Raw genomic sequence first — 26,529 nt, 5'->3', positions numbered from 1 at the left:
ACTTAAGATTATTAAGTTAAATAGGAAATGATTGTGACCTTTATACCAACTACTCAAGTTCAATCTACTTAATTATTTTCTTGATAAATATTTCTTGCACACCTATTATGTGGCAATAAACTTTAAAGGTTTCCTGCTATATAAAGGTCTTTTACTTTTTCTCTCCCAAAACTTGGTATACTTAATGAAAAAGGTTCCTTATGTTAGGCTAAACTGTTAGAGTACAAAAATCTGTGTGTAAATAGCAAAGACTTGGAACCAACCCAAATGCCCATCAATGTTAGACTGTATAAAGAAAATGTGGCACATATATACCATAGAATACTATGCAGCCATAAAAAAAGGATGAGTTCACATCCTTTGCAGGGACATGAATGAAGCTGGAAGCCATCATTCTCAGCAAACTAACCCAAGAACAGAAAACCAAACACCGCATGTTCTCACTCATAAGTGAGAGTTGAACAACGAGAACACATGGACACAGGGAGGGGAACATCACATACTGGGGACTGTCGGTGGGCGGGGGCTAGGGGAGAGATAGCATTATGAGAAATACCTAATGTAGATGACAGGGTGATGGATGCAGCCAACCACCATGGCACATGTATTCCTATGTAATAAATCTGCACCTGCATTTTCTGCATATGTACCCCAGAACTTAAAGTACAATTTAAAAAAATTAGTGAGTAGTGGTTAATTATATGATCCTTTTCAAATTCAAGTACAAAAAAAATTTAAGATTGTCACTGTTTCCCAAAAAAGAAAAAAAATTGAATATGTCTACATTAAGAATTCAAAGCAAACTGTTTATAAATTGTATTTCTAAAATCTTCAAGATGTTATTAGGTCATCATGTCTACTTTCAAAACTAAAGTCAGTCACACAGATACCATCACAAGATAAAGCAGTTAAAAATCAAAATAATCAGGGAAGTCTGATCTAGAATAAAATCAGGTCCTTTATATTTTTTAATATGGGTCCAAATAAAATACTTAAATGCAGAAATAATTTAGTGCCATGCAATGCCTGGTGTCACTAGTGCCTGACACAGTGTAGTCTTCATTAAATATTTCTTGCATGAATAAATGAAATAATAAGTTACATTTAAGCATTTTCCTTGTACTACTAATGAAAATGCTTTTTTAATGGAAATTAATTTTAGACTATTGGGAAGTCATTCTTATAACCACAAACCTGAAAAGAAGATATTAGAACCATTACACAATTCTCAAATAAATCTAATTTCTTTATTGTTAGAGGACATGAGGTTATTTATATTACATTCCAAACTGGTGATTTGAATCATTCTCAACACCATTATTTGCATAAAATATTGAGGTTTAGTTGTGGATTATGGTAGAAAATACAGCTTTAAAGTACAATACCTGGTATTTAGTGACTATGTCTTCTAGCCCTTCAATTGTAGAACCTTGCAGGACTGAATACATCCTGAGGATTGTAAAGATGTCTATTATCTTGGCAAGGCGTTGGTGAAAAGTTTCAAGTTTTCCAAAAATATACATCTCACTAAAATCAAACTGCTTTGCATTTGGATCTTGTTTAAGCTTCTGTTTTGTCTTGTGAAAGCAGTGCTGGTATTCCTTAAAATCACAAGAAAAATATACAACAAAGGGAACCACAGAGGTATCAACTTTATTTTCTTAAGCAAAGGCGATAGCAGAATTAGGATGGAATTGCAAGCCTTTTTTATAGTTTCATGCCTTTACGTGTACTCACTCATCAGCCTGGAAAATCATCTTTCACCTCTTCTAATCAAGCAATTCTAGATTCTAATCTGGTTACTCATGACACAACTCAAAGGTATGGTTTTCCCATCTTGGTCCCACGGTTTTGGTAATAGCATTCTTCTATGACTCTCTCTCTCCATTCATCTTTAAGATGCTTAAGAAACCTTATATAAGTCGTCTTTGTATCTCTAATATTTAGTGTAGTATCAGGACATAGTAGGCTCCCAAGGAGGGTAAAAAAAATAAGTGAATAAATTTCCTGGGAAAGTATAGTAACATTCAATTTTCTTAATAGTTAAGAATCACTGTTCTTTTTAGCAACCAATAATATAATAATTACAAAATGCTTTCAGATAGTCTCAGCAGTAAAAATAAGATAAAAATAACAGAACATCTAAATACTAAACTGATCATTACCTGTTTCAGTTTAATCGCAGATAGTATTTTTTCTACAACAACATCCTGTGGCTGGTTCCAGATGGAAACAGTTCCATTATTGGTAATATAGGCTTTACATGCAGATATAATCTGATTTGTCACCTGGGATTTTCCAATAAAATGATGTTAACTACACAAAACAGCCATGGATTGTACTCTAGACTAGAAGGTCCTTAACTCTTCTGCTTCTCAGAACTCACAATCTTCTAACTTGAGCTTGGATTTATACAATTATAATCAACCAATGATCCTCTGATATTGTCAAAATCGTCTGTGAAATCACAGAGTTGGAAGCACCATGGAAAATTGACAGTTTGGGCCACCTTGTTTATACAGGATGAATTGTCTTAACCAACCAAGAAAGGATTCATTTCCCTACCTAAAACTGATGAGTTTTATAATATCTAACTCACAGTTTATTAGCACCATTTAAAATACTGTCAACCCTGATCTTTCCATGTGACCATGATCAGCAATGGAAATGTCACAAGGAGGAGGCCACAGGGAGAAGGAAAGATAATATACAAAACCACTAACATTTTATTCATTTATTAATTTTTTGAATAACACACAAAGAAAATTAAATGACCATGCTGTATGCATGGAATGATATGATGCCAGGATTTCCAGTGCAAGGGGTGGGGGTATGGGGTATGGGTGAATCAAGATCATCCATGTGTGGCTATTTGCTGAATCTAGGTGATATGTACATGACATTCCAGTATACATTTCTCTCTCCTTTTGTACCCACTTCAACATTTCCATAATAAAGATTTTTTTGTAGTTAGATAAATGGTGGTTTCATTATTTTATGCTAGATCAAGTTTTGCAAATAATATGCATAAAACCTAAAATAATCACACAAATTTACTTTTGGGTCTCATTTACACAGGGAATACTCTCCCAACCCTAACATATAATTTTAAAGTATACGGAACCTGGGAGGGAATCTTGCAGCCAACCCTCCTTTTTTTTACCTCAACTACCTACATGAGAGCAGAAGGAAAAAGTTTCCCATTGAGCTCTTAAGGCTGGATGTCTCTATTCCCAGGAAGAATTGTGCCTCCTACTATGGTTAGTATTCAGAATGCAAGTCTTGATGAGTCAAAAATTCTTCCATTTTAACACAACATTTAAGATTTTTGCCTTGATAATGAAAAAGTCATTTACTTCTTAGAGACCATTCAAAATGAGAATAGTGACAATGCTTACCATAAACACTTACGAGTTAGGACATAAGGTTTAAGCATCGTTATGTTTTTGGCAGAATCATTATAATTGCTTTATAGATTACTAGAACATTGCAAATGGCTTTTATTGCCATGATTACTGTTCTAATAACACCAAGTAAACAACTGTGGCATCAGATAAATTTGGAACAGTGGCATATGAAACAGGAGACAGCCAGTTAAATATAGCTTTTCTTAATTAAAATTTACCCAGTAGGAATACATGATGTGCTAAAGCAAACAGGAAAAGAGATTCCAAAAGTAATCTTTTTTCCTTTGTATTATATAAATGATAAAATATTTATTGTAATAATTACTTTGGGAAATAATGCTTTATGATTTGCTAGAGTCAGCCTCTGATATAAATTTAATTCTATCTCTATTGATAGCCTAAGCCTTTTTAAAATGGTAAGATACATATATATTGAACTGGGCCAATGTGGTAATTTTTAATTATCAATAAATTGATCATTGGCAAAGAAATATAAACGACCATGAACTCTACATCACACACTTACCTTTACAAACAGAGATGTGATCTTCTCAGAGGTGTTATAATAATGAGAGATACTATAGATCATTTTAATTGCATTTATAAGTGTAGGAATAGCATCCATCATGGACAGCTGAAAGATACCATCAAAGTTTTCAGGAAAAAAAAATCATCAATTGAGCAAAATTCTAAGACTAACCATTCCATTGGCATTAAAATAAAGTTTAAGATATCTCCATTAAACATCTAAAAATACTATCTAATGCTTTGCATGAATATAATATATTTAATAGTACTTTTATTATTTTAGTCATATATGGTTAATCAAAAGTTATTTCAATGAAAGAAATATTGACCTGCTGTTAATGACAAGGAACATCAAGTTAACTGTTAACTGTTATTAATGATGAACTGTTAATGACAATTAATGTTGTAATAAGTAAAAGCAGGCACTTCCCAAAGCTAAACGATAAATCACCAGTTAACAACTTTTCCCACAGTTCTTCGGGGTATATAGTTCAGAATGTCCTTTGCAACATTTAATGGAAAATGTAACTTGCAATAAATGTTTTAAAATATAACACCTCATACATATCTTCAATAAATAGTAGATAGATTGTTTACAGTTAGATATAGAAATACAGATATCTATGTGTATGTGTGTATATGCATATATATACATATATATATATTAGAAAATAAAAAGTTTCTAAGACCTTTCCAATGGACTGTAATATCAATGAACCAAAATTCAATATTCAATGCAGCTAGTGAAAAAAGGGTTATCTATAGACTAAAAGAGCAGAAATCCTTAACTCACTAGATCACTGCTGTACAAAGGGTCACAACATTTTTCAAGTGTATACAAGTATTTCACATTGTCCTTTGCTTCGTTAGTTGCATCAGTGATTCGAATATCTGTCTCCCGCCAAGTCTAAGCACAATATGGAAAAGCAATTTTAATGCAATTATTAATAGAGGAAATTCCAACATAACAACTGCGAAGAGTCACCACAAGTCCATTAGGCCAGACTTTCTGCGTATCTCACATAAAACTGAATCCAGAGGGGTGAGAGATACTGCTATGCTAGAAAGCAATTTAAAATTTTTGACTGAATATTTTAAAGCATCTCTTCCATGGCATATGAAATCTATGCCATGACTGTCACAGAGTACCAAGAAGGCAGCACATACCTTTTAACTCACACCTTTTCCCCTCCGCTGGTTACCAGACCCATCTGGTACCTCGCTCCCATATTTTCTGTCTTTCTGCTATTCTAACCTGACCTCCCTTCCTATATCCCAATACATTTATCCATTAATGTGGTAAATATTTATTATCTGCCAACTGTATGCCGGTACTGTGCTATGAGCTAGGAACTCAGAAATAAAAATATAATCTAATAGTGAGAGAAGTAAAAGGAAATTATTTAGCACATCAATACGTTCCACTGACTTCATGGAAGTCCGACTGATAATATTTCTGAACTATATAGCAAGGTTCACCTCTGCTATTTCTTTTAAGAATAATACAAAGTAAATCTATAGCACATTTATAGCAGCTAATTATTATTGCTTACTTAGATTACTTGCATGTATCAAAACATGCAAATAGCTAATAACACCCATGCAAATAGTTAACAAATAGTCTTTCCAACATTAATGCCAGGTGAGTTAGGCAGCCTCTAGGATGATCCCCAATGACCACAGACTCCCTGTATTCAAGCTCTTGCATTCATCCCTTCTCCTTGATTGTGAGCTGAATCTAGTGACTTGCTTCCAGTAAGGAGAATATGACAAAAGTGATGGGATGTCACTTCAAGAACTAGTTTAAAGACTGTAGCTTCTAGGTTGGGTGCTCTCTTGCCTCTCTCACTTGCTCCCTTTAAGGGAAGCCAGCTGCTATGTTCTAAGCTGCTCTATGGAGAGGCCCATATGGGAAGGAACTGAAGGAAGTCTCCAGCCAACAGCCAGCAAGAAACTGAATCCAGCAACATCCAGATGAGTGAACTCGGAAGCAGATCTTCCCCAAGTTGAGTCTTAAGATGAACGCACATCACAGCTGCAACCTCATGAGATACCTGGAGTCAGAGGCACCCAGCTAAGCTGCACCCAGATTCTTTTTCCATAGACTGTGAGATTAAAATATTGGCTGTTTTAAGCTGCTAATGGGGGTTGTTTGTTTGCAATATAAAACTAATATACAAGGGCTAAAAAATAAACATGAATATGGTGAGTTTTCATTATTATTATTTCTAGCTGGTCTGAAATCATTATATACACATATATATGCATGTATGTATATATATATACACACATGCTATCATGCTCTGTCTTAATTACATGCAATGCCCTGTAATAACACATATACATACATGTAGACCAGCTAACAAATGCCTTTAATTCAAAGACTATTCCACAGCCTCCAAAGTTATATGAGGGAAATATTATGTAATTTTACATGTTTTTCATAAAGGTATCATAACATGTTTTTGTTCCTAATCACTCTATGACTTGAAAATATGCACAGAGAATTCTCCCTCCCATTTCATAAGGCAAAATGAAATGGCTGACAACCTTCAGCAGTTTTGACTTGGCCGCTGCAAGCACTGCCAGCACGGCCTTCACATCGGGGCTTTTCAGTTGTTCTAAGAGGTAGTTAAACTTGGAGAGTCTTTTCTTCCAGTGCTCCAGCTCTGCTCGTGGCCCAACATCATCCGCTTCCTTCCGCAACTGATTGTTTTCAGCAAGAACCTACAAATGCACAGGAAAACACGAACCACTATGTGGGGCTGGAGATACTAAAGTTATACACAAGCAAAACAAATAAGGAAATCGATTATCCTATCTGGATCATGATATATGTGTATTCCATGCTTCCAGCAACCATCTTTTACTAACTTAGCATGTATCCATCCATTTTTAAATGCCAAGAAAAATTTATTTGACTTGTTTTCACTGAAAACCACTTATGCCTTCCTCATTTGAAAATAGTTTATATTTGGAAGTTACTTTGAGATTTTTGATTTGTATTTTCTTCTTTTAAGGATATGTATTTTACATATTTATGGGGTACATGTGAGTATTTGTTATATGTATAGAATGTGTCATGATCAGATCAGAGTATTTGGGATATGATCACCTTGATTACTTACCATTTCTGTGTGTGGGTAACATTTCAAGTCTTCTCTTCTAAATATTAGATTGGTACAAAAGTAATTTGCCCTTGAAAGTAATGGCAAAAACCACAATTACTTTTTGCACCAACCTACTATTTTGAAATATACAGTATACTGTTGCTAACTACAGTCACCCAATCTGCAATAGAAAAATACCAATTTAATGAGCTGTAATGAGCTTCTGAAGGCCTTGACCTCAGGAATTTTTCTTGGCTATTCATTTACTCTATGACCTTGGAGTAACATAACCTTATTAAACTGTATGGTTTAGGCTAGTGGATTTTAATTGTGCTTACTTTTTAATGTAATGTCTACCTTCATTCCTTCATTTAAGACTTTTCTGAATTTTTTTAAGGTTAAGTCTCCAGCTTCCTTTTGGAGGGCATGCTAAAATAGAAAACTCCTCATGCTTCTACAGCAGTTCTCTCCAAAGTAAATTAGACCCCAAGGAAAAAAAACTTGCGAAGTGCAGCCTTTGAGTGATCTAAGTATACAAAGTCATTACCTCTTCTTAATTCATGATAGTAAATGAAAACCACATTGGACCTCTCACCTCCTTAAGGATTTATAGTAAAAACTCTTAGCAAATGGAATGTCATTTGATAATACACCTTCTTCCATTGTCTAGTTCAGTAACTTGGCACCTGAAATTGACATTTGGTTTCTCAAAATTACCTGTTCTGTCTGTTTGATCCACACTTTCATACAATCCTCTATTTTCTCCAAAGTCTCAGGGTTATTTGCTAGAGTCAAGTAGTCCATAGGTTCCTTTAGGGTTTTCAGTTCAAGTATGTCACATTTTCGAAGGTTCACCTAATCAGAATGAAAATTAAATAATAAGATGATGATTTTATAAAACACACAGACTTTGGGCCCTGTATTTTTCACTTTGCTGCACTCTGACAGTGCTCTGGGAAGTCTGTCAGGTAGCGCATAGCTCCTCTCCACTCCCACGTGCCTTTGTCCACATTGGCCCCAGACTGTCGGGACCTCCCAACACATCCCTGTGATCCTACACACACTCACAATTCAACCCAAAGCCCGCTGCCCTCTCCCACTCAGAAAGACTGCCTCCTCTCACCTGGGCACCCGTCCCATTTTGTTAAGACTTTTGTTGCAATCTGAAGTGGAACCATATAAAAAAATACTGTCTTTTTAGATAGAATACCAACATTTTTATTTGGTCCAACCTGCATTTTGGTCTGGCCTCCATCACAGTTAATCACAAAAATAACTCAGGCATTAGCTGGAGTCATCCAGCTAATCATCCTGTGTCTCCCTGAATAAAGGTTGCTTAACTCTCCCATTCTACATCCTTTGGAAAGCATAATGCCCCCTCCCCAATCCCAGCAGGATCAGCACTCCTGGGAGAGGAGGGCAGAGTGTAACACTGTCATCATTACCATGGGACCCATTTCCCTACCTCCCCCTACATGCCCAATCTGGGCTCTGTCATCTCTCTTATTCCTTTATCTTTCTCTCTCTCTCTCTCTCTCTCTCTCTCTCTCTCTCTCTCTCTCTCTCTCTCTTTCTTATTCTATCTCTTTCACACACAAACACACACACACACACACACAAACATGCCTGCATCCATCAAATGCCGCCCCAAGTAATCACAAACCCAGACTTATAAACAGCACAAAGCATACAGAAGCTAAGTCTCACATCTGCCAGAATTATTCTTAAAGGCCCTTTTGATCATGGACTGAACCACAGAATCCAACTAGTTCTCTCCAAACATATCAATTCCTCTTTCCTTCTTCTGCCCCTTCAAAATCCCTTCTCACCTCCATCTGCCACCCCCATCCCCTCCATACACACACACACACACACACACACACACTTCAGTTCCAAATTCCTTTCATTCCAGGATGCACAGCAGTGCCACAGCATTTCGGACTCTTGCCTTTGGAGTCACTCATCTAACTGAGTAAAGTCTTGCATCACTGCCAACATTTTTATGGAACCCCTGAATGTGATGATTATTACAAACTGTGGAAACTTGAATCTAATCACCACCACCTCTTGAAGGGGCAATAAAATTGCCTACAACATTTTTTGAAGAACTGCAACATGAGGAACTAAGACCGTCTAAGAGACGCATCACACACGTACTGTACTTGTTGACCACCTGATCATTTTTAAAGGAACAGCTTATTCATCCTTACCTTCTCCTTCAAACTCTCCTGGGCACCCGACAGGACATTCACAAAGCCTTCCAGGGAGCTCAGGAACTCCTGCCGGACATGAGCTATGTCCTGAAGGCCCTCAAGCTCGCCCCAGCCATGGCTCGTGGCTCTGAGAGCAGGAATGAAGATGTCCGACAGCAAACGCCTCACACTGTTGAGCAAGCCTCCATCGGCAGCATCTAACATGTTAAAGCTCACCTCCTGGAAAACAAGCAGGAGATCCTTTACTGTACATATGATCCTCAAACGCCACACAGCTACTAAGTCATTTCTAAATGTTGTCAGTTTACCAAATACCCAGAAAATTATTAGTTTGGGCCAGGCATGGTGGCTCACACCTGTAATCCCAGCACTTTGGGTGGCCAAGGCAGGTGGATCACTTGAGATCAGGAGTTCAAGACCAGTCTGGGCAACACAGTTGAACTAAAAATACAGTCTCTACTAAAAATACAAAATTTAACTGGGCATGGTGGCAGGGACCTATAATCCCAGCTACTCGGGAGGCTGAGGCATGAGAATCACTTGAACCCAGGAGGCAGAGGCTGCAGTGAGCCGAGAGGCACCACTGCCTTCCAACCTGGGCAACAGAGCAAGACCCTGTTTCAGAAAAAAAGAAAATTATTAGTTTGTCAACCTGGTTAAGAAATAAGAGGTAGGCTGGGCACAATGGCTTATGTCTGTAATCCCAGCACTTCAGGAGGCCAAGGTGTGTGGATCACGAGGTCAGGAGTTCAAGACCAGCCTGGCCGAGATGGTGAAACCCCATCTCTACTAAAAATACAAAAATTAGCCAGGCATGATGGTGGGCACCTATAATCCCAGCCACTCAGAAAACTGAGGCAGAGAATTGCTTAAACCCGGGAGGCAGAGCTTGCAGTGAGCCAAGATCACGCCACTGCACTGCAGCCTGGGCACAGAGAGATCCATCTCAAAAAAAAAAAGAAAAGAAAAAAGAAATAAGCTTTATACTATCCTAAATTATAACCATCAAAATAAAAGCATGCAATAAATAGAGTGCCAGATGTTTACCAATTCATATGCTCCAAGAAGACAGTGCACCCATCAGAGGGACGGGAAAAACTTGTACAGACACACTTTACTTAATGCAAAAAAAGAAAGTTACATATCCACTTTCAGAAATCTTATCTTAAATGTATAAAATTCACCACTAAGTAAATTATGCACGGGGAATTCTTTAGAAAAAGAAAGCCCTGACTGTTACACATATTGGGAAAAGCAGCAAAGGAGAAAGGACTTACAGAGTACCTACATAAATTGGTTATGAGTGACATATAAACAAGGAACAACAAACTGCGGAAGGCCTCAGGACGCCTCTGAGGAGGAAGGCCTCTCCGTGCCTCATGTTCCGGTGCAGGGTGACCTCAGCTCTGTTACCATAAACATTGTGCTCAAGGACGTAAAACCCCTTCATAGCACTATGACGTAGCCAGATTTGTAGGGTCCTTGTAAGGCCCGCGTTCCATCAGCCGCACATAGATAATAGGCTAAAGATAACCACGTGTTCTTGTTTTGTGAAACTCCCAAACCACCACTGTTATCAATCCTTAGAATGACACACCAGTTCCGGCTCACTGATTCACTTCCGGCTCACTGATTCACTCCACCATCACCCCACCCTACCCTACAGATCAAAGTGATTGTAATCAATAAATAATGTGGATGATCACAGCTCGGGGACTTCACTGTCTCCTCCAAAGTAATAAAGTGATGGTCCCCTGGTCCCACCTTCTCTCTTAATCTGTCTTTTTCTGATTCCTTTGTCCCACTGAACTCAGGGTACCCATGGGTGATGTACAGCTGGTTCCCTATATTCTGGTGCCCAACTGTGGGGCTCATGAATCCCTACATTCCACACAGTCAGAAGGCTGTATCAATTTGTGTTAATAAATCAAATATTAAGTCCTCTTACTCAAAAGATTTAAAGGGAATGTCCTCTTAATTTCTTGCCTTAAATTTTTAAAAAATACTTCTCTGAAGAGTTTCAGATACTGTAGTGAATACAATGGTTGTCCTTTACTGGAGGAATATTTGTGTGCAAGTTGTTTGATTTTTGGTAATTCAGAGTAAACAACAGCTCTTGCCCCTTACCCGGTGGATGTTGTCAGGGGTGATGGCTTTAGAAGGGTCGGTCCTGATGAAGAACACACACGCCCCAGTAAGGGCCACATCTTTTCCCTCAGTCACAAACACCTTAGGTTTTTTAATCTTTCCAGAAACAAGATTTACCCCTCCTAAAGAGCCAAGTTGTCCTACAAAAGAAAAATAATTTTAGTATCACAAATGCTTTTTACAGTCCACATGGTTGCATTTGGAAAGAAGTTTCCTTGTTAAAATATTGCCATTGTTGACTTGTCCGTGTGCATTAGGTCGGTCCACCTCTTGAACAATCTCTAGCATGAGCCCTATAGCCACACTGTTGACTTGTCCGTGTGCATTAGGTCAGTCCACCTCTTAAACAGTCTCTAGCATGAGCCCTATAGCCACACTGTTGACTTGTCCATGTGCCTTAGGTCGGTTCACCTGTTGAACAATCTCTAGCATGAGCCCTATGGGCACACTGTTGACTTGTCCGTGTGCCTTAGGTCAGTCCACCTCTTGAACAATCTCTAGCATGAGCCCTATGGGCACACTGTTGACTTGTCCGTGTGCGTTAGGTCGGTTCACCTCTTAAACAATCTCTAGCATGAGCCCTATAGCCACACTGTTGACTTGTCCATGTGCCTTAGGTCGGTTCACCTCTTGAACAATCTCTAGCATGAGCCCTATAGCCACACTGTTGACTTGTCCATGTGCCTTAGGTCGGTCCACCTCTTAAACACTCTCTAGCATGAGCCCTATAGACACACTGTTGACTTGTCCGTGTGCCTTAGGTCGGTCCACCTCTTAAACACTCTCTAGCATGAGCCCTATAGCCACACTGTTGACTTGTCCATGTGCCTTAGGTCAGTCCACCTCTTAAACACTCTCTAGCATGAGCCCTACAGACACACTGTTGACTTGTCCGTGTGCCTTAGGTCGGTCCACCTCTTGAACAATCTCTAGCATGAGCCCTATAGGCATCTCAAAGAATCTGTTTGATTCCAGATCACAGATTCACTTCTAAATTGTTGTTTCATGGGCAGTGAAAAGAGGGAAGAAGGACAAAGTATCTACTGACATGTACTGTGTTTCAGGCCCTCTAATACGTACCCTTGTAAAAACACAACTTGGCTGGGCACAGTGGCTCACACCTGTAATCCCAGCACTTTGGGAGGTGAAGGTGGGCAGATTGCCTAAGGTCAGGAGTTCAAGACCAGCTTGGCCAATGTGATGAAACTCTGTCTCTACTAAAAATACAAAAATTAGCCTGGCATGGTGGTGCACACCTGTCATCCCAGCTACTAGGGAGGCTGAGGCAGAAGAATCGCTTGAACCTGGGAGGCAGAAGTTGCAGTGGGCCAAGATCATACCACTGCACTCCAGGCTGGGCAACAGAGCAAAACTTAGCCTCAAAAAAAAAAAACTCTGAGAGAGCTGTGACATGTTCCAAGTTAAACAGCCAAACTTGGTGGCACAACTTGGTGACCTTGGTGGCAGAGCAAAGGTCAAAAACCAGCTCTGACTATAAAACTCAGAACTCAGAACCCTCACTTCCCCATGCTGTACATTCTCTGTCATAGTCAGCATAACTGGTTATCTTTCAAATACTGCTGGTATCAGGGTCTTGTAGGCGCAGGATCACTTGATGATTAAGTGTGGGCTATAGAGTCAGACTACCATGTGCTTCCCAGCCATGTGACCTTGCCAAGTTGCTTAATCTTTCTGTGCCTTCATTTTCTCATCTTCCTATTTTAAAAATGAGAATAATACTAGAACTTAGCATCTGAAATTGTTGTGAAAATCAAATGAGTTAATACATGTAAAGTTCTTAGAAAAGCACTTATGTGTAAGCATTATTATTATCAGTATTGAACATTCATCTTTGATTATCCAAGCATGTAGAACATTTAAGTACACAGAATATGCTCTGAGCTTGTCCATTGTGTTCTTACCTGCCCAAGAAATGTTTAGATCTCCAAATAGACAGGTAACTCCATCTGGGTTACTGGGGTGGGAGGATGGTGCTAACGGTGTACTTTGGGAAGAGGAGTAGACCAGAAGTTGAATCCTATAATCCTGGGATTAAAACCTCTTGGAATAATCCTCCCTCGGGGATCTTCCTCCCATGGTGCTAGGCTAGAAACCTGGACTGGGGCTTTGATAGTAAACCTTCATTGAAGGTAACTAGAAGATCAATCTCCCCCTCATTCAAAATTGCATCCCACTCCTGCCTAATATCACGTGGGTTTCATGAGTAATAAGATGTTAGGCAACTAGTTTCAACCGAGGCACCAAGGCATGATAGACATCAGAAAACACAGTTTCAAAGAAAAAAAAATCTGCAGAAATTTCAAAGCACTTTTCCTAGAACTGATTAGACATCTCCTCCTGGGCCCTCATCAGAATGCAAAAGGGTCAAGAGCATGTAGACTAAGGAAGGATTTTGTGAGGACAGTTATGCTATGTATTAGTCCATTTTTATACTGCTAATAGAGACATACCTAAGACTGGGCAATTTACAAAAGAAAGAGGTTTAATTGGACTTACAGTTCCACGTGGCTTGGGAAGCCTCACAATCATGGTGGAAGGCAAGGAGAAGCAAGTCCTGTCTTACATGAATGGCAGCAGGCAAAGAGAGAATAAGACCCAAGCAAAACAGGTTTCCCTTAACAATCCATCAGATCTCATGAGACTCATTCATTATCACCAGAACAGCTCAGGAAATACCCAGCCCCATAATTCAATTACCTCCCACCAGGTTCGTACCACAACACATGGGAATTGTGGGAGTTACAATTCAAGATGAGATTTGGGTGGGGACCCAGAGCCAAACCACATCATCCTATGCAAAGGAGGGAGGGGTTCCTGGGCTGCAGGACTTTCAGTGCTAAAATCAGGACAGTCACTCCAGTCAAAAAACAAGGTCTTCAATCGAACCACCTAAAGAGCCTTATTTATGTCTCCTGGAGTTTAGGAACAAAATGACTGGGATATGACACCTGACCCAGATAAGAAATCTAAGCAAAGTGTACAATAAGGCAGATAGAGAGAAACTGGACTGGCTGATAGCTAACAACAAATCCATGGAGGGCAGGGACCTAGGAACCCGGTGGGGGCCCTGCTAAAAAGAGCCAGACTGGAGCCACCTTAAATCCTACTCAAAAGGAGCACTTGAGGGAGGATGGGACAGAGTGATTGCTCCTGGTGACTTACGCTACCAAATTTCAGAGGTCATCATCAGGACAGGCCATTGCCATGGGATGCACAGCCAATGTTCCCAGTGGTCACCTCAGGAGAACCCACCACCGTGCCCACAAGAGCAAGGTCAGAGTGCCAGGGCACTCAGCTCACAACAGTGGCAGTCCAGTGAAAACTTTCCCGCCCTGCTTCCCTCTTATCTCTACCTTGCCTCTGGCCTCACACAGTCAGCCACTTTGGTTACGCTGCTGTGGACAAGGGGTGGAAGAGGAAGGTGAGAAGAAGAACGCATAGTCCTCCTCTTCTCCCACTGAGAACTTCAACCTTCAGAGGAATGGGGGACTCAAGGGTGAGGAGGGAAGAAGATTTCACTTTCCATCAACAGGACAGTTTTTCTTTTTGAGTTGAGGTTGTGTTTGTAATTTAAAATGATCATAGAAGTTTTTGTAATCTAAGAATATCCAGGAAAGTCATGGGATTGCCAGCCTTCTAATCCACGTTCAGAAGAAGGACTATCGCAAGGGAGAAAATGTAAAGGTTAAACGTGCTTTTATGTTTGTGTCCTACAAACACTTCTGGCTCCAAGTAAAATTTACACAGAAGGCCAGTTTCATCCAGTGCTCCATTCATGGATGAATTTGATCTTTCATTTGAGCTTATGTTTTGCAATCTGCTGTAGACACCAAAACTTCTATCTCTTGATTTTTCACTGAAAATGTAATAAGCTTTCTAAGCACAAAATGCCAAACTGACAGCTTTGAGAAAATGCCACTTCAAATTTGCATGCATAATTTCTTCAGTTTTTAAATAAAGAAGTATAGTCTCACTATATGCCAAGAGCAATAACTATTTTCCCTTTTTTCAAATGGGTAATAAAAAGGATGTATATAATATTTTAATATATTAAATAATACATTTAATCATATATTCAGTATGTTCCTGGATAGGCCTTTAAAATTACATTAATCCACTTAAAAGGAGAATAGACTATCCCAGTTGAATCCATAGAAAGATTTGCAAACTTTTCATAAGTGCAAGTGATGAAACCTGTCATCCAATATTACTTATTTAAAGCAGTGTCAGTTAAATACAATGTGATATTTAACAAAAAAGGGATGTTACACATACTGGCAGTAATTTCTATGTCAAAAAGAAATAATGCCTATATACATGAGAAACGGGTACCCCTTATAACTTCCAGAACATAGTACACAGAATGAACTAGAATATAAGAAAAGGAAGTCAAACATAATCTACTTTATTATCTTTATTGCCAGCACAGTCTGAGAAGGAAAAGAAAACGTCTCCAATAAAGTTAGAACAACCAGGCTAAACACCAACTGTAATCTGTCCTCTATCCTTGAGGACACACAACTTCTTCCACAGGGCCACACCCAACACACTAAGGGTTTCCCACATCGACCCCCACACACACCTCCCTCCTGCCAGCAAGGTGCAGCAGGTCTGTTCTCACAGTTTCTTCTTCAAGTTACCCTCAGATAAATCTAATGACACATTTCTGGGTTATGTCACATCAAATTCAGATACCTGTTTCTGCTACCTCCACATCTTGATAGTAAAACATGAGGTGTCGGAGACCTCCAACAGCAAAAAGTTGATCAATTCTTTCAATCTGGGAAAAGGAAAAAGGCAAGATAATGACTTTTAATCCAAATTAGAAACCGCACTTAACTCAGCATTAATAATATAAAAAAGGAAAACTACTGTCATCTTTCTTACTCAAACAGGACTGAATCTAATGTATCCTATTTAAAAGGGAGCAACTGTGTCAAAAGAATAAATGCCTCACCATAGGAAAGACTCCGTTCAAAAAAGTAATTTAATGAATCATAGAAATATTTGTTACTTATGCACATTTGAAAAGCATTGTCCCTCTATATTTGCAAATTGCCTAAAGTGTTGAGCTGTTGAAGGGCGATTTAAATAGATGAGTGTTTCAGTCAACTGCAAATCAGAAAGAACAAATCGTTCAAAACTTGGTCTAACATTCTAGAGATAATTAATATTAAATTGCAATGATCGCCAAAGCTGCCATGAGAACATATCGACTATGGACACTCCTTCCAGTAGCAACCTGGCACTAAGATGGGACTAAGAGTCCCATCCCTGAGGCTCACTGTAAGGATACAAGTCTAACAAATGGTCTGCTACCAACAAAACCACTTCTCTTAAATAGTCAAAAGCACAGTTTGAAATTCATATGACAATAAAAAGATAAAATCTACACACCCATTAGGCATTAGGATGGCTACCACTAAAAATCAGAAAATAGCAAATGCTGGTGAGGATGTGGAGAAACTGGAACTCTTGTGCACTATTGGTGGGAATGTAAAATGGGGCAGCCGTTGTGGAAAACAGTATGAAGTCTTCTCAAAAAATTAAAAATAGAATTACCACATGATCCGGAAACTCCACTTCTGGGAATATATCCCAAGAATTGAAAGCAGGATCTCAAAAAGATATTTGTGAGTAGCATTACTCACAATAGCTTCCACAAAGGTGAAAGTGACAGATAAAGGGATAAACAAAATATGGTATAAGTATACTAGGGAATATAATTTAGCCTTAACACGGAGAGAAATTCTGGCACATGCTACAACATGGATGAACCCTGAAAACCTTACTAAGTGAAATAAGACAATCACAAAAAGACAAATACTGTATGACTCTACTTGTATGATATGCCTATGAAATACTCTAAGTCCTAGAAAAAAAAGTAGAATGGGGGGTTGCCAGGCAGGCACTGGAAGAAGGAGGAACATGGAGTGGTAGTTTAATGGGGACAGAGTTTCATTTTTGTGATAAAAAGCGTTCTGAAGATTTGTTGCACAGTAATGTGAATGTACTTAATACTAATTAACTGTACATTTAAAATGGTTAAGATGGTCAATTTTATGTGTATTTACTACATCTTAAAATAACTGTTTTAAAGGATAAAATCTAGCCTGAACAATTAAATGTGAAAATAAGTCCCCTTCAATTTCCCGTGATTGAAGATGCCACAGGGAAGAGTAGGAAGGACTCCCCAAGATTACATTCCATGCTAAGAATGTGGTGAAGGGCATGCTCCCATCACAGCCAGTATTGAAGCTCCTATCCCTCCCATCTTTGCATGAGAGCCTGAGCCAGATGCTTTCTTCAAACTTCCGGGTTCTGACATTCCTGGGTTCTGACCTTGACCTAGCGGTTTAACCTGGGATCCCTACAGAGCTGAACTTTTGCCTGTTTCTTCCCCTTGCATAATCCCAAATCCAGATGTCTGAACTGGGAAGCAGGGTGGAGTTAAGCACTTCACCTCTGGAACAATCTCCCCAAGTGACCCTCTCTGCTTGTTGGCCTCCACGTTCTGGGAATAATATTACCTACCTCCTAGTATTATGAAGATGGAAATGAAGTCATAGGTTAAAGTGATCAAGAACAGGGGCCAACACCTGGTAAACATTCAATTAGTGTTAGCTATGAGGAGAAGGAGAAGAGGAGAAGCACATCTCCTCAGCTTCTGCTTGATTCATCCTGTAGTTTACACATTTTAGTGTTATCTGCTCTTAATTGTTCCCCAACTCCTATGAACCCCACCAGGGTAGCCCAGTAGGAAGGAATGAAGCCAGTGGTATGCTGCAGATGGCTTGTACTGGCCCAGGATATCCAATGGATCACAACTCTTTCCAACCCAGCGTTTTGTAATATGATGATAGTAGTTTGGAACCAGCTACTGTGGGAGTATTTACACCACAGAAATCAGTAGATGCTCAAACCAGTGCCTACGTGCCTACTTCCTCCAACCTTGCCCAAAGCAAGTTGTTAAAATTTACAAGCCTACCACTGAAAAAAATTGCCAACAGTGTGGCATCCTGTCAACAAAAAGGGCTTGCCTCTTTCTTTTTTTCCCTAATGTCTAATTAGTTTTTTTTTAATCTTCATGAATCGTCATAGGGCTGCTGATATGCTTTTCTCACTGCCCAGGAAATTATATCTTCCCATATTTTGGCCTTCCCCCAACCAAGGCCAAAAACAAAGCAAATCACACCCCTGGTTTTAAAGAAAAATTGTAGCAGAAGATGGGAACCAAGGTTAGGAACAAAAGAAAGCAGATTCAGCTGCCAAACCGAAGTGAAAGACAGAAAATCATGGCACAAATTTAGTCTCCAAGCCTAGAACAGGGGAAATGCACAGAATATGAATTGGCAACTTGAGAGGAGATTCTGTTCCCCAACTTCAGTTTCCAAAATGGCATGGGAGCCCAGCTTCACTGGATGTAGAGAGATGCAGACAATGGCGTCAGAATCACCGAACTCAAATGACCATTATAAGTGCCCCTATTCAACTTGGAGAGCCAGAGAGCCTTAAATTCATTCTGCAAGCACCAGTACAGAGTAGAATGGAGCCCTGTCCACGTTAAGACAGGCGCCTCCCTCTGGGCACAGCATGGGATCCTGCCACAGGACTACATCAACAGGCCATCCATGCCCTCCATAATCAAGTCAGTGAGAAGTCAGACATATCCCACCTGATTCCCCTCAAGAATGGCATCCTCCACTTCAGTTTTGTCCAGGTCCAAACAGCAAGCCACGATTGCAAATAAGTAGTTATGCCTCCCATCCAAAAGAGCCCGCTTGGCTTCCTTCTCTTCCTTCAGCCTTTGCTAAAAGAAAAGAATAAAAATGTGACATGGCAACTGCTGTTCTCAAGTGGATTCATTTTGTAATCATTTCATCCTACTGTTGTTTTTTCAAGTCTTAGTATCCAGATAACAGACAGCTTAATGGTACCAATTTTTAACATACTATCTTCCATTTTTAGAAATAATTTATTTCTCTTATGAAAATAAGCTATGCTCACTGTTTTGAAATTGCATAATACAGAGAAGCCAAAAGAGAGGAAAATCATCTGCCATCCAGAAATTATTACTGTTAACATTTTGTTCTAAATCTTTACACACTTATTTCTATGCATATATAAGCATTCAACAGAATCCTGAAAAAAGAGATCTCCATTTTGGTAAACATTTTCCTAAGCCATTAAAGTAATATTTTTCTACCTATCTCCTATCTTTATTGTTTATCTACAGCTACATATTTGGTCTGGAATTAACTTCCGAATACCACTGCATGCTCTTTAACTATCGATTGTTAATTATGAGAATAAGGCATGCTTAATGTAACCGATGTTCGCAGTTTGAAGCATGTCTTTCCTGTGCTCTATGCTCATTCAATCATATTCAAACAAATGCACACACCTATATTTACATCACACTATAAAATGTTTTCATGCAATTCTCCCTTAACAACTCATCACAGACTTCTTTCTAGTTTAATACAGACTATTCCATCCCATGTAACAGCTGCAAAAATGTTCAGTATGAATGCACTATTATTCAACTCTTTTGACACTGGTGGCTTCCAATTCATTCTTGAGATAATACATTACCTTTCATGCCAACCAGTAGCTCCCACTAGGAAGAGGAAAGGTGGCCCCTCTGGATCCCTTCTTTTAATCAACAGACATTTGTTAAACCCCGAATATGTGCCAGTGCTAAAGAGGCTAACACTACCTGGTAACCTCAAAAAAGCTCACAGCCTGGCTGGCAGGATGTGAGCTGAAAATTTAAATATGACAAATGGCATTGCATTTGCCACAGGGGCATCAGATTTATGGGTCTCCAAATGCAAGAGCATTTCTGGGTCTCCAGAGAAGGAGCAAAAAGAAGGATCTCCCACTCTAGCCTGGAGTGGAGAAGGGGCAGCGGTGATGATGACAGGAAAGCTTTCAGGAAGAGGTGGCTCCAGTCTAGCATTGACGGAGAGCTGGTCATACTCCTAGGACAGTCATTTTTCGGCATACACAAAGGCTGAGAGGTACATGAAATCACATTCTGAAAACCACAAGGCAGCCAGGATGGGTGAACTAAAAAGAACTAGGAAAACAATAGGAAATGAGAAAAAAGTCGAATCATAAATATTTTCTGAACCACATTACAAAGTTTAACTGTTATGTGAAATCCACAGAGAATCACTGATAAGTTTCAAATCAGGAGAGATAGGTGTTTAGCTGTCTGTGCAGCATTGAAAAATCCATCATTCTGACAGTAGTGTGGCAAGTGGGCTGGAGTGACGCATGCCTAGAGGCAATCAGGTGGCATTCCCAGAGACGGGGTTTATCAAAAGGAGCAGGTTGAAGCAACACAGTCATAAGTTAAGCTTTTGGATGTGTAAGGTTTTGAAGTGAGTCACTACACAGGTGGACAAGGCAGACAGGCCACTGGAAATGTTCAAGGGGAAATAGCATTGCAGATACAGGTAACATGCAGGTTCTCGATTCAGCACAATGACTTTATGAGACAGACCATTCTTGTTGTGAGGGGCAGTCCTGTGCACTGTGAGGTTTTACCAGTGCCTTTGGTCTCTAACTTCCAGATGCCAATAGCTCCCACCACCAAGTCTTGAGAATAAAAAATGTCTCCAGACATTGCCAAATGGCCCTTGTGCAAGAAAATAACCTCCCCCGTTGAGAACCACTGATATGAAACAGACACAGGCATAGATATAGACAGGCACATACAGACATAGAGACATAGGAAGACTGTCAATATAAAAGCTACAATGTCAATCAGTGTGAAAACAATGTGATACCTGTTGGAGTTGTGCAGTACAGAACCTGCAAAAGTAATCAGCTCTTTCATCCAGCAAGTGGTATGTGCATTCAATAAAGATCTGACAAATGAATGAATAAAGGAAAGTTTAAACCATGAGTGCAGATATGATTTTCTAACAAATATATGGAAATGAAAACACAAAAAAGTGAAGAAAATTGAGGACTACCTGTATTCCAGGAGCAAGAAGAGAAAGTGCAAATAAAGACAGCTAAGGATGAGGCCAGGCACGGTGGCTCATGCCTATAATCCCAGCACTTTGGGAGGCTGAGGCAGGCAAACGTTGACTGGAGGTCAAAACCTGGCCAACATTGTAAAACCCTCTGAGACCAGCCTGGCCAACATGACAAAATCCCATCTCTACTAAAATACAAAAATTGGCCAGGCATGGTGGTGTGTGCCTGTAATCCCAGCTACTCAGGAGGCTGAGGCAGGAGAATCGCTTGGACCCACCCAGGAGGTGAAGGTTGCGGTGAGCTGAGATCACACCATTGCACTCCAGCCTGGATGACAGAGCAAGACCCCATATCAAAAAAAAAGCTAAGGATGAATGTGTAGAGAGATAAGGAAACCAAGAAATAGCACAACAGCATCAATAAACCACGGAGAGTGTCCAAAAGCAAAAATGCTATACAGGATTTGTTGGGATAATTAGGATATCTTTGGGGATTGCATTTACAGATGGTTGCAGCTTCTCACAGCTCTTCTGTAATGTGACTGTGCCACTCACTTGTCAAGAAATAGACTGCATTTCCCCTCCCCTTGAATTTGGCTAGGCCCAGTTTTCACACAAAAAAATCTGGGGGTAAATAAGATGGACTTCCTAGGGTAGTTCTTAAGGGATCTTTACATTCTGCCTTTAAATTTAGAATGCTGCCTCAGAACTCAGCCACATAGGGAGACCACATGGAGGAGAACAAAACATTCTGGTCAATGGCACCATTGACCTTCTAGCTGACCCCAGCACCAACTTTCAGCCATCTGAGTATGCTGTCTTGGATGTTCCAACCTAAGTTTCCCCTACAGATGACAGCAAACCAGCCAATGGCACCTGCAGAAGAACCACCCAGCAGAACCCAGTCACTCAAGAGGGGTAAGAGCTGATTGTTTCTGCTTTAGGCCCTTAAATTTGGTATGGCTTGTAATGCAAAAATAAATAATAATTTTGTTGGAATAACTTTACTGGCTGGATGGAAATAAATACAGACTTGAGAAAAGGATGATTGGGAAAAGAGAAATATAAAAATCCTGAATATAAACTGTTATTTTCAGAAACTTGACTACGAAGGAATAGGGTGTGGTAGTAGTGTAGAGGGAAATTTATGGTCAAGGAAGAGTTTTTTAAGGTACAAAAGACTTATGAAACAGTAAAGATGAAAAAGTTTGGTGATTTCAGAGTAATTGAAAGGTTATTGCTAGACCCACATAATTTACATTCATTTCTCTGAATGTGAAGGACTACCTACCTGAGAGACAACTTTGCTGGGGAGGTGGCAAGAGAGAGCAGGATTCAAGGTTTAAAAATAGATAATATACCTGTTTTCTCACCATTTCTTTACAAAGGAACTAACACAGGTCCTGATATAAAGTATACATTCCATAAACATCAAATAAAAGTAAATGTAAAGCTTTCTTCAAATGTCACTAAAGCCAGGAAGATGTCCTGTTGTTTCGAATTGTTTTCTGCCTTCCTGGCAGGGATAAATAAGCGATTTTTCTCTAAGTGATCTCTCTAAGTTTGTGCTAAATGTCTTTAGCAGCTTGAGAACTCAGAGGTCAACACGGGAGTCAGGAATCCAGCAACAACACAAAGAGATGGCAAATGCTTGGTAGCCAAAAATAAAAATAAAAGAAGTAGAGAGCCAGAAGATTCGAGATGTAAAGGAACTGAAGGCTTCCAAAGAGCACAGAGATTTAAATAAGATTCTCTCATGGCAACACATTATTCCATAATCCATTTGTTTCCGATTCCAGAGGAAAAAATATTCTAATGGAAGAAAAAAGAAATCACTCACTAAAATAGAACACTAATTATTCTATTTTTACTTAAATATCACAGGAGAAACTTCCAAAGCAACTTTGTTATACAAAGCAAATTACTGACATATTTTTAAGTAAATGTTTTCAGAAGGTATTTAATATCTTTTAAAGCATGTTAAGACTTGAATATATTTTCTTACTTAAACCAATTGTTCTATTGCCTAAAGACAAGTAATATGAAGTCAATCCTAGTGTCACACAGATGAAAGGCCACAATGTTTATCAATCACAACTTTCATTGCATTACACTAAGGTATCAGGATAATATTGAGATTGTTTTTTAACTACCATAAAAAGTTAATCACGTCAAACAAATATTTAGTAATTAGATCAGTGCATCGTCAACCCACAAACTAACCCTGCAGTTTTCTGGCTGCTAGGGAACTGCAGAAACAAGCAGTCAGGTGACTAGTTCTCTGGGGGTTGGCTTGACCTGCTGGCCTTTGGAACATCTAGGACACTTGGAAAGTAAAGGCAGAGAGGGACTAAGAAGGTAGGAGGTAAACTATGTAATGACTTTTCTTGAGTCCTATTAAAATTGTTTTGCAGTGCATGAACAAGCACCAATAGATAGGGGTGGGGAGCGTGGCCACTGAAACCTATTCAATGGTCAAGGAAATCTAAAGTAGTGTTAAAACACTGCAGCAATGTGTGATGAGATGTGTTACTACTGCCTTGGAATGGGAGAGTGACTAGTGTACTACCTCATAAGGAGCTCTGTTTCCCAGGTGGCCAATTTCCCATAGACAAAGGAGCACTGATGTCAGAGTGAGGTGGTGGGTTCTAGTCCCAGCTCTGACACTAATTCCAAGACCTCACGTCTTTCATTTAACCTCTCCAGGCTGCAATTTTCTCAACTACAAAATTAAAGTGTTGCACTAGGTGACAGCCAAGGTTCATTCCTTCTCCAATGTCTGGACTACTTCTTATGAATTCAAACGTTTATACAAACTACAGGCTCAAACTTTTAAAATACAAATCCTAATGAAGACCTCAAAAAGCTCCATGACTGTCACAAAACTAATGCATCCATCCAGTGTTTACAAATACTAACCTTTGCCTTTAACTCTGCAGAACCAAAGTCCAAGTCTGCATGTTCATATACACAAGCTCTGTGTGAACTACATACATGATCAGTCTTTCATTTTGTCGCTAACCTTATAATCCTCAACTATATGGGAGGCGTTACAGAAATGAAGATGAAAGTAAAATGGAGATACAAGTGCCCACTTGAAAGACGGTTGTGAGGGTTGAATTGCATGCAGTTTGATGATTACACTAAATCAAACAGCACTCTAATTAAAATGGCATGACCAAGGATTTGACCCTGGACATCAAAATTTAAGGGAAACAAAACTGTTGCATAATGATTTCTTTTAATTGTACACATAATTAAGCTTCCCCCACCCTTACGAAGCTCTTCCTGGTTGGCAGGTTTGTCCCTGACGCAGATCCACCCCACTGACCCCACTGGCAGCCAGCAGAAGTGGATGGAGGATGGGGCTATTTGGTCTGAGAGTTCCTTTGTGCCTAAGCAAGGACATCTATTCCCAGATCCTCCTGAAGCATACAATTCACACCGTTTGCCCTGGTTGCATCGCCAGTTTGGTTCATTAGTTATCATTTGCTCACTATGTTTTGGTTTCATTTTCACAAAATCCCTGTGAAGCAGACATTATTATCTCCACACCAGGAAATCAAGACTATGGGCCATCAACCACTTCCCCAAACGTACACAACTAAGAAAGTGGCAGGGCTGGGAATCAAGCCCGCGCTGTCCACAGAACCAGACCAAGACACAAGTACTCACAGGCAACTAAGAATTTTGCATTCCTTAAGCAAAATTCCATAAGCACTTTTAAAAAAATACACACTTAAGGGTTATCTAGGTTCCTCCAGCAGGAGGCCCCACACAAAGGTTATAAGAGGAGTTGTGGGTGGAGACCAGTTAACTAGCACCCATTTTCTGCGTTATATCAGTGACACTTTAGTGCCAGTGTGGACTGGTACCCAGGTGCTTCCAGCTGGGATGCATGTATTCAGTTCTCACTGTACACCCGTGTCTCTCGGTAAATGATGTCACCCTCACCACATCTTCTACTCCTGAAAAAAAAAACAGTGCCTCGGAGGTTAGTTCCACACTTGAGTAGTCAGTAGGTGAGGCTCAGCCTCCCCCTACTCACTGTGGCTTCCATCTGACAGTATTCCTGTTATCCACATAATACTGCACATACCAGGTCCTCACAAAGCACCTTCACACAGGGAAGTGGATAGGGAAAGGAATGGGTCCTGCAGCCAGTATTATTTTGCTGTTAAAAGAAAAAAGTCTTTCTAGGCGACACGATTAGCTTTGTTGCACGTCTGAGTCTGAGAAAGAGAAAGAGATCTGACTCAAGGAAGTCAGCTGTACACATTGAAATGAATATATTTCCATTTGTTTGATTTGAGTATTTTGTTCTTTATATATGTGTATACATATACTAATGTAACAAATATAATGGAGTATAAGTTAAAATCCCCATCTGAGATTATTGTAAATACTGTGCTCTATGAATTACAGTCTTTCTCCTATCCCCATCCAAGGTTTCCCTTTCTACAGTTTCCATTACCTGTGGTTAACCTTGCTCCAAAAATATCATCAAATGGCTAATTCCAGAAATAAACTATTAGAAGTTTTAAATTTGTGCCCTTTGGAGTGACATGGTAAAATCTCATGCCATCCAGATCCGTACCATCTGTGATATGAATCATCCCTTCATCCAGCATCTCCACGCTGTATACATTACCTAACCATTAATCATCAACATCATCTGGTTCCCACCATCCAATCCCTGACATCGTCATAACTCAATGATCCAGGATCACCCGAAGCACATGGTCCTCCTTGTGCTATACCATCAGACGGTCAGTAGCAGCCTAACCCCATATGGGGTTATCTTTTATGGGGGAATCTTTTACTGTGCCTAATTTATAAGTTAAAGTTTGTCATAGGTGTATATTACACATATGTATATATAAAAATGTACATACATAAATGTACATATCTACATAAAAAACTAGTTTACATAGGGTTCAATCCTATGTAACCCCATATGGGGTTAGGCTGCTACTGACCGTCTGATCTCATTATGTAGGCTTCTCTCATTATGTAGGCTTCGTATCACCTCACGTCAACACACAATGTAGGCCTCATTAAGTGCTACTGACCTACTTCATCTCATTATGTAGGCTTCGTATCACCTCAC

General features: G+C 39.6%; 1 protein-coding gene across 11 annotated transcripts in view; it reads right to left on the bottom strand.

Annotated features, from left to right (window-relative positions):
* Positions 1-26,529, bottom strand: part of DNAH5 (dynein axonemal heavy chain 5) — a 385,840-nt gene that overhangs the window by 249,487 nt on the left and 109,824 nt on the right. For 5 of the 11 annotated variants that reach the window (XM_078365928.1, XM_078365933.1, XM_078365935.1 and 2 more), the window contains 10 exons: positions 19,103-19,237; positions 16,123-16,207; positions 11,386-11,546; positions 9,256-9,477; positions 7,763-7,900; positions 6,486-6,662; positions 4,729-4,842; positions 3,934-4,041; positions 2,166-2,288; positions 1,386-1,601 (listed from right to left, as the gene is read on the bottom strand). In XM_078365928.1, the coding sequence (XP_078222054.1) occupies positions 1,386-1,601; positions 2,166-2,288; positions 3,934-4,041; positions 4,729-4,842; positions 6,486-6,662; positions 7,763-7,900; positions 9,256-9,477; positions 11,386-11,546; positions 16,123-16,207; positions 19,103-19,237 (1,479 nt within the window). The remainder of the gene's footprint in view (positions 1-1,385; positions 1,602-2,165; positions 2,289-3,933; positions 4,042-4,728; positions 4,843-6,485; positions 6,663-7,762; positions 7,901-9,255; positions 9,478-11,385; positions 11,547-16,122; positions 16,208-19,102; positions 19,238-26,529) is intronic. The other 6 variants (XM_078365930.1, XM_078365931.1, XM_078365937.1 and 3 more) reach the window with 3 other exon arrangements.

Source organism: Callithrix jacchus, chromosome 2 (genome assembly GCF_049354715.1).
Source record: "Callithrix jacchus isolate 240 chromosome 2, calJac240_pri, whole genome shotgun sequence".
In the NCBI taxonomy this organism is placed as follows: domain Eukaryota; kingdom Metazoa; phylum Chordata; class Mammalia; order Primates; family Cebidae; genus Callithrix; species Callithrix jacchus.
The sequence above is the reverse complement of the archived record's forward strand: the minus strand, read 5'-3'. Positions and strand labels throughout refer to the sequence as shown.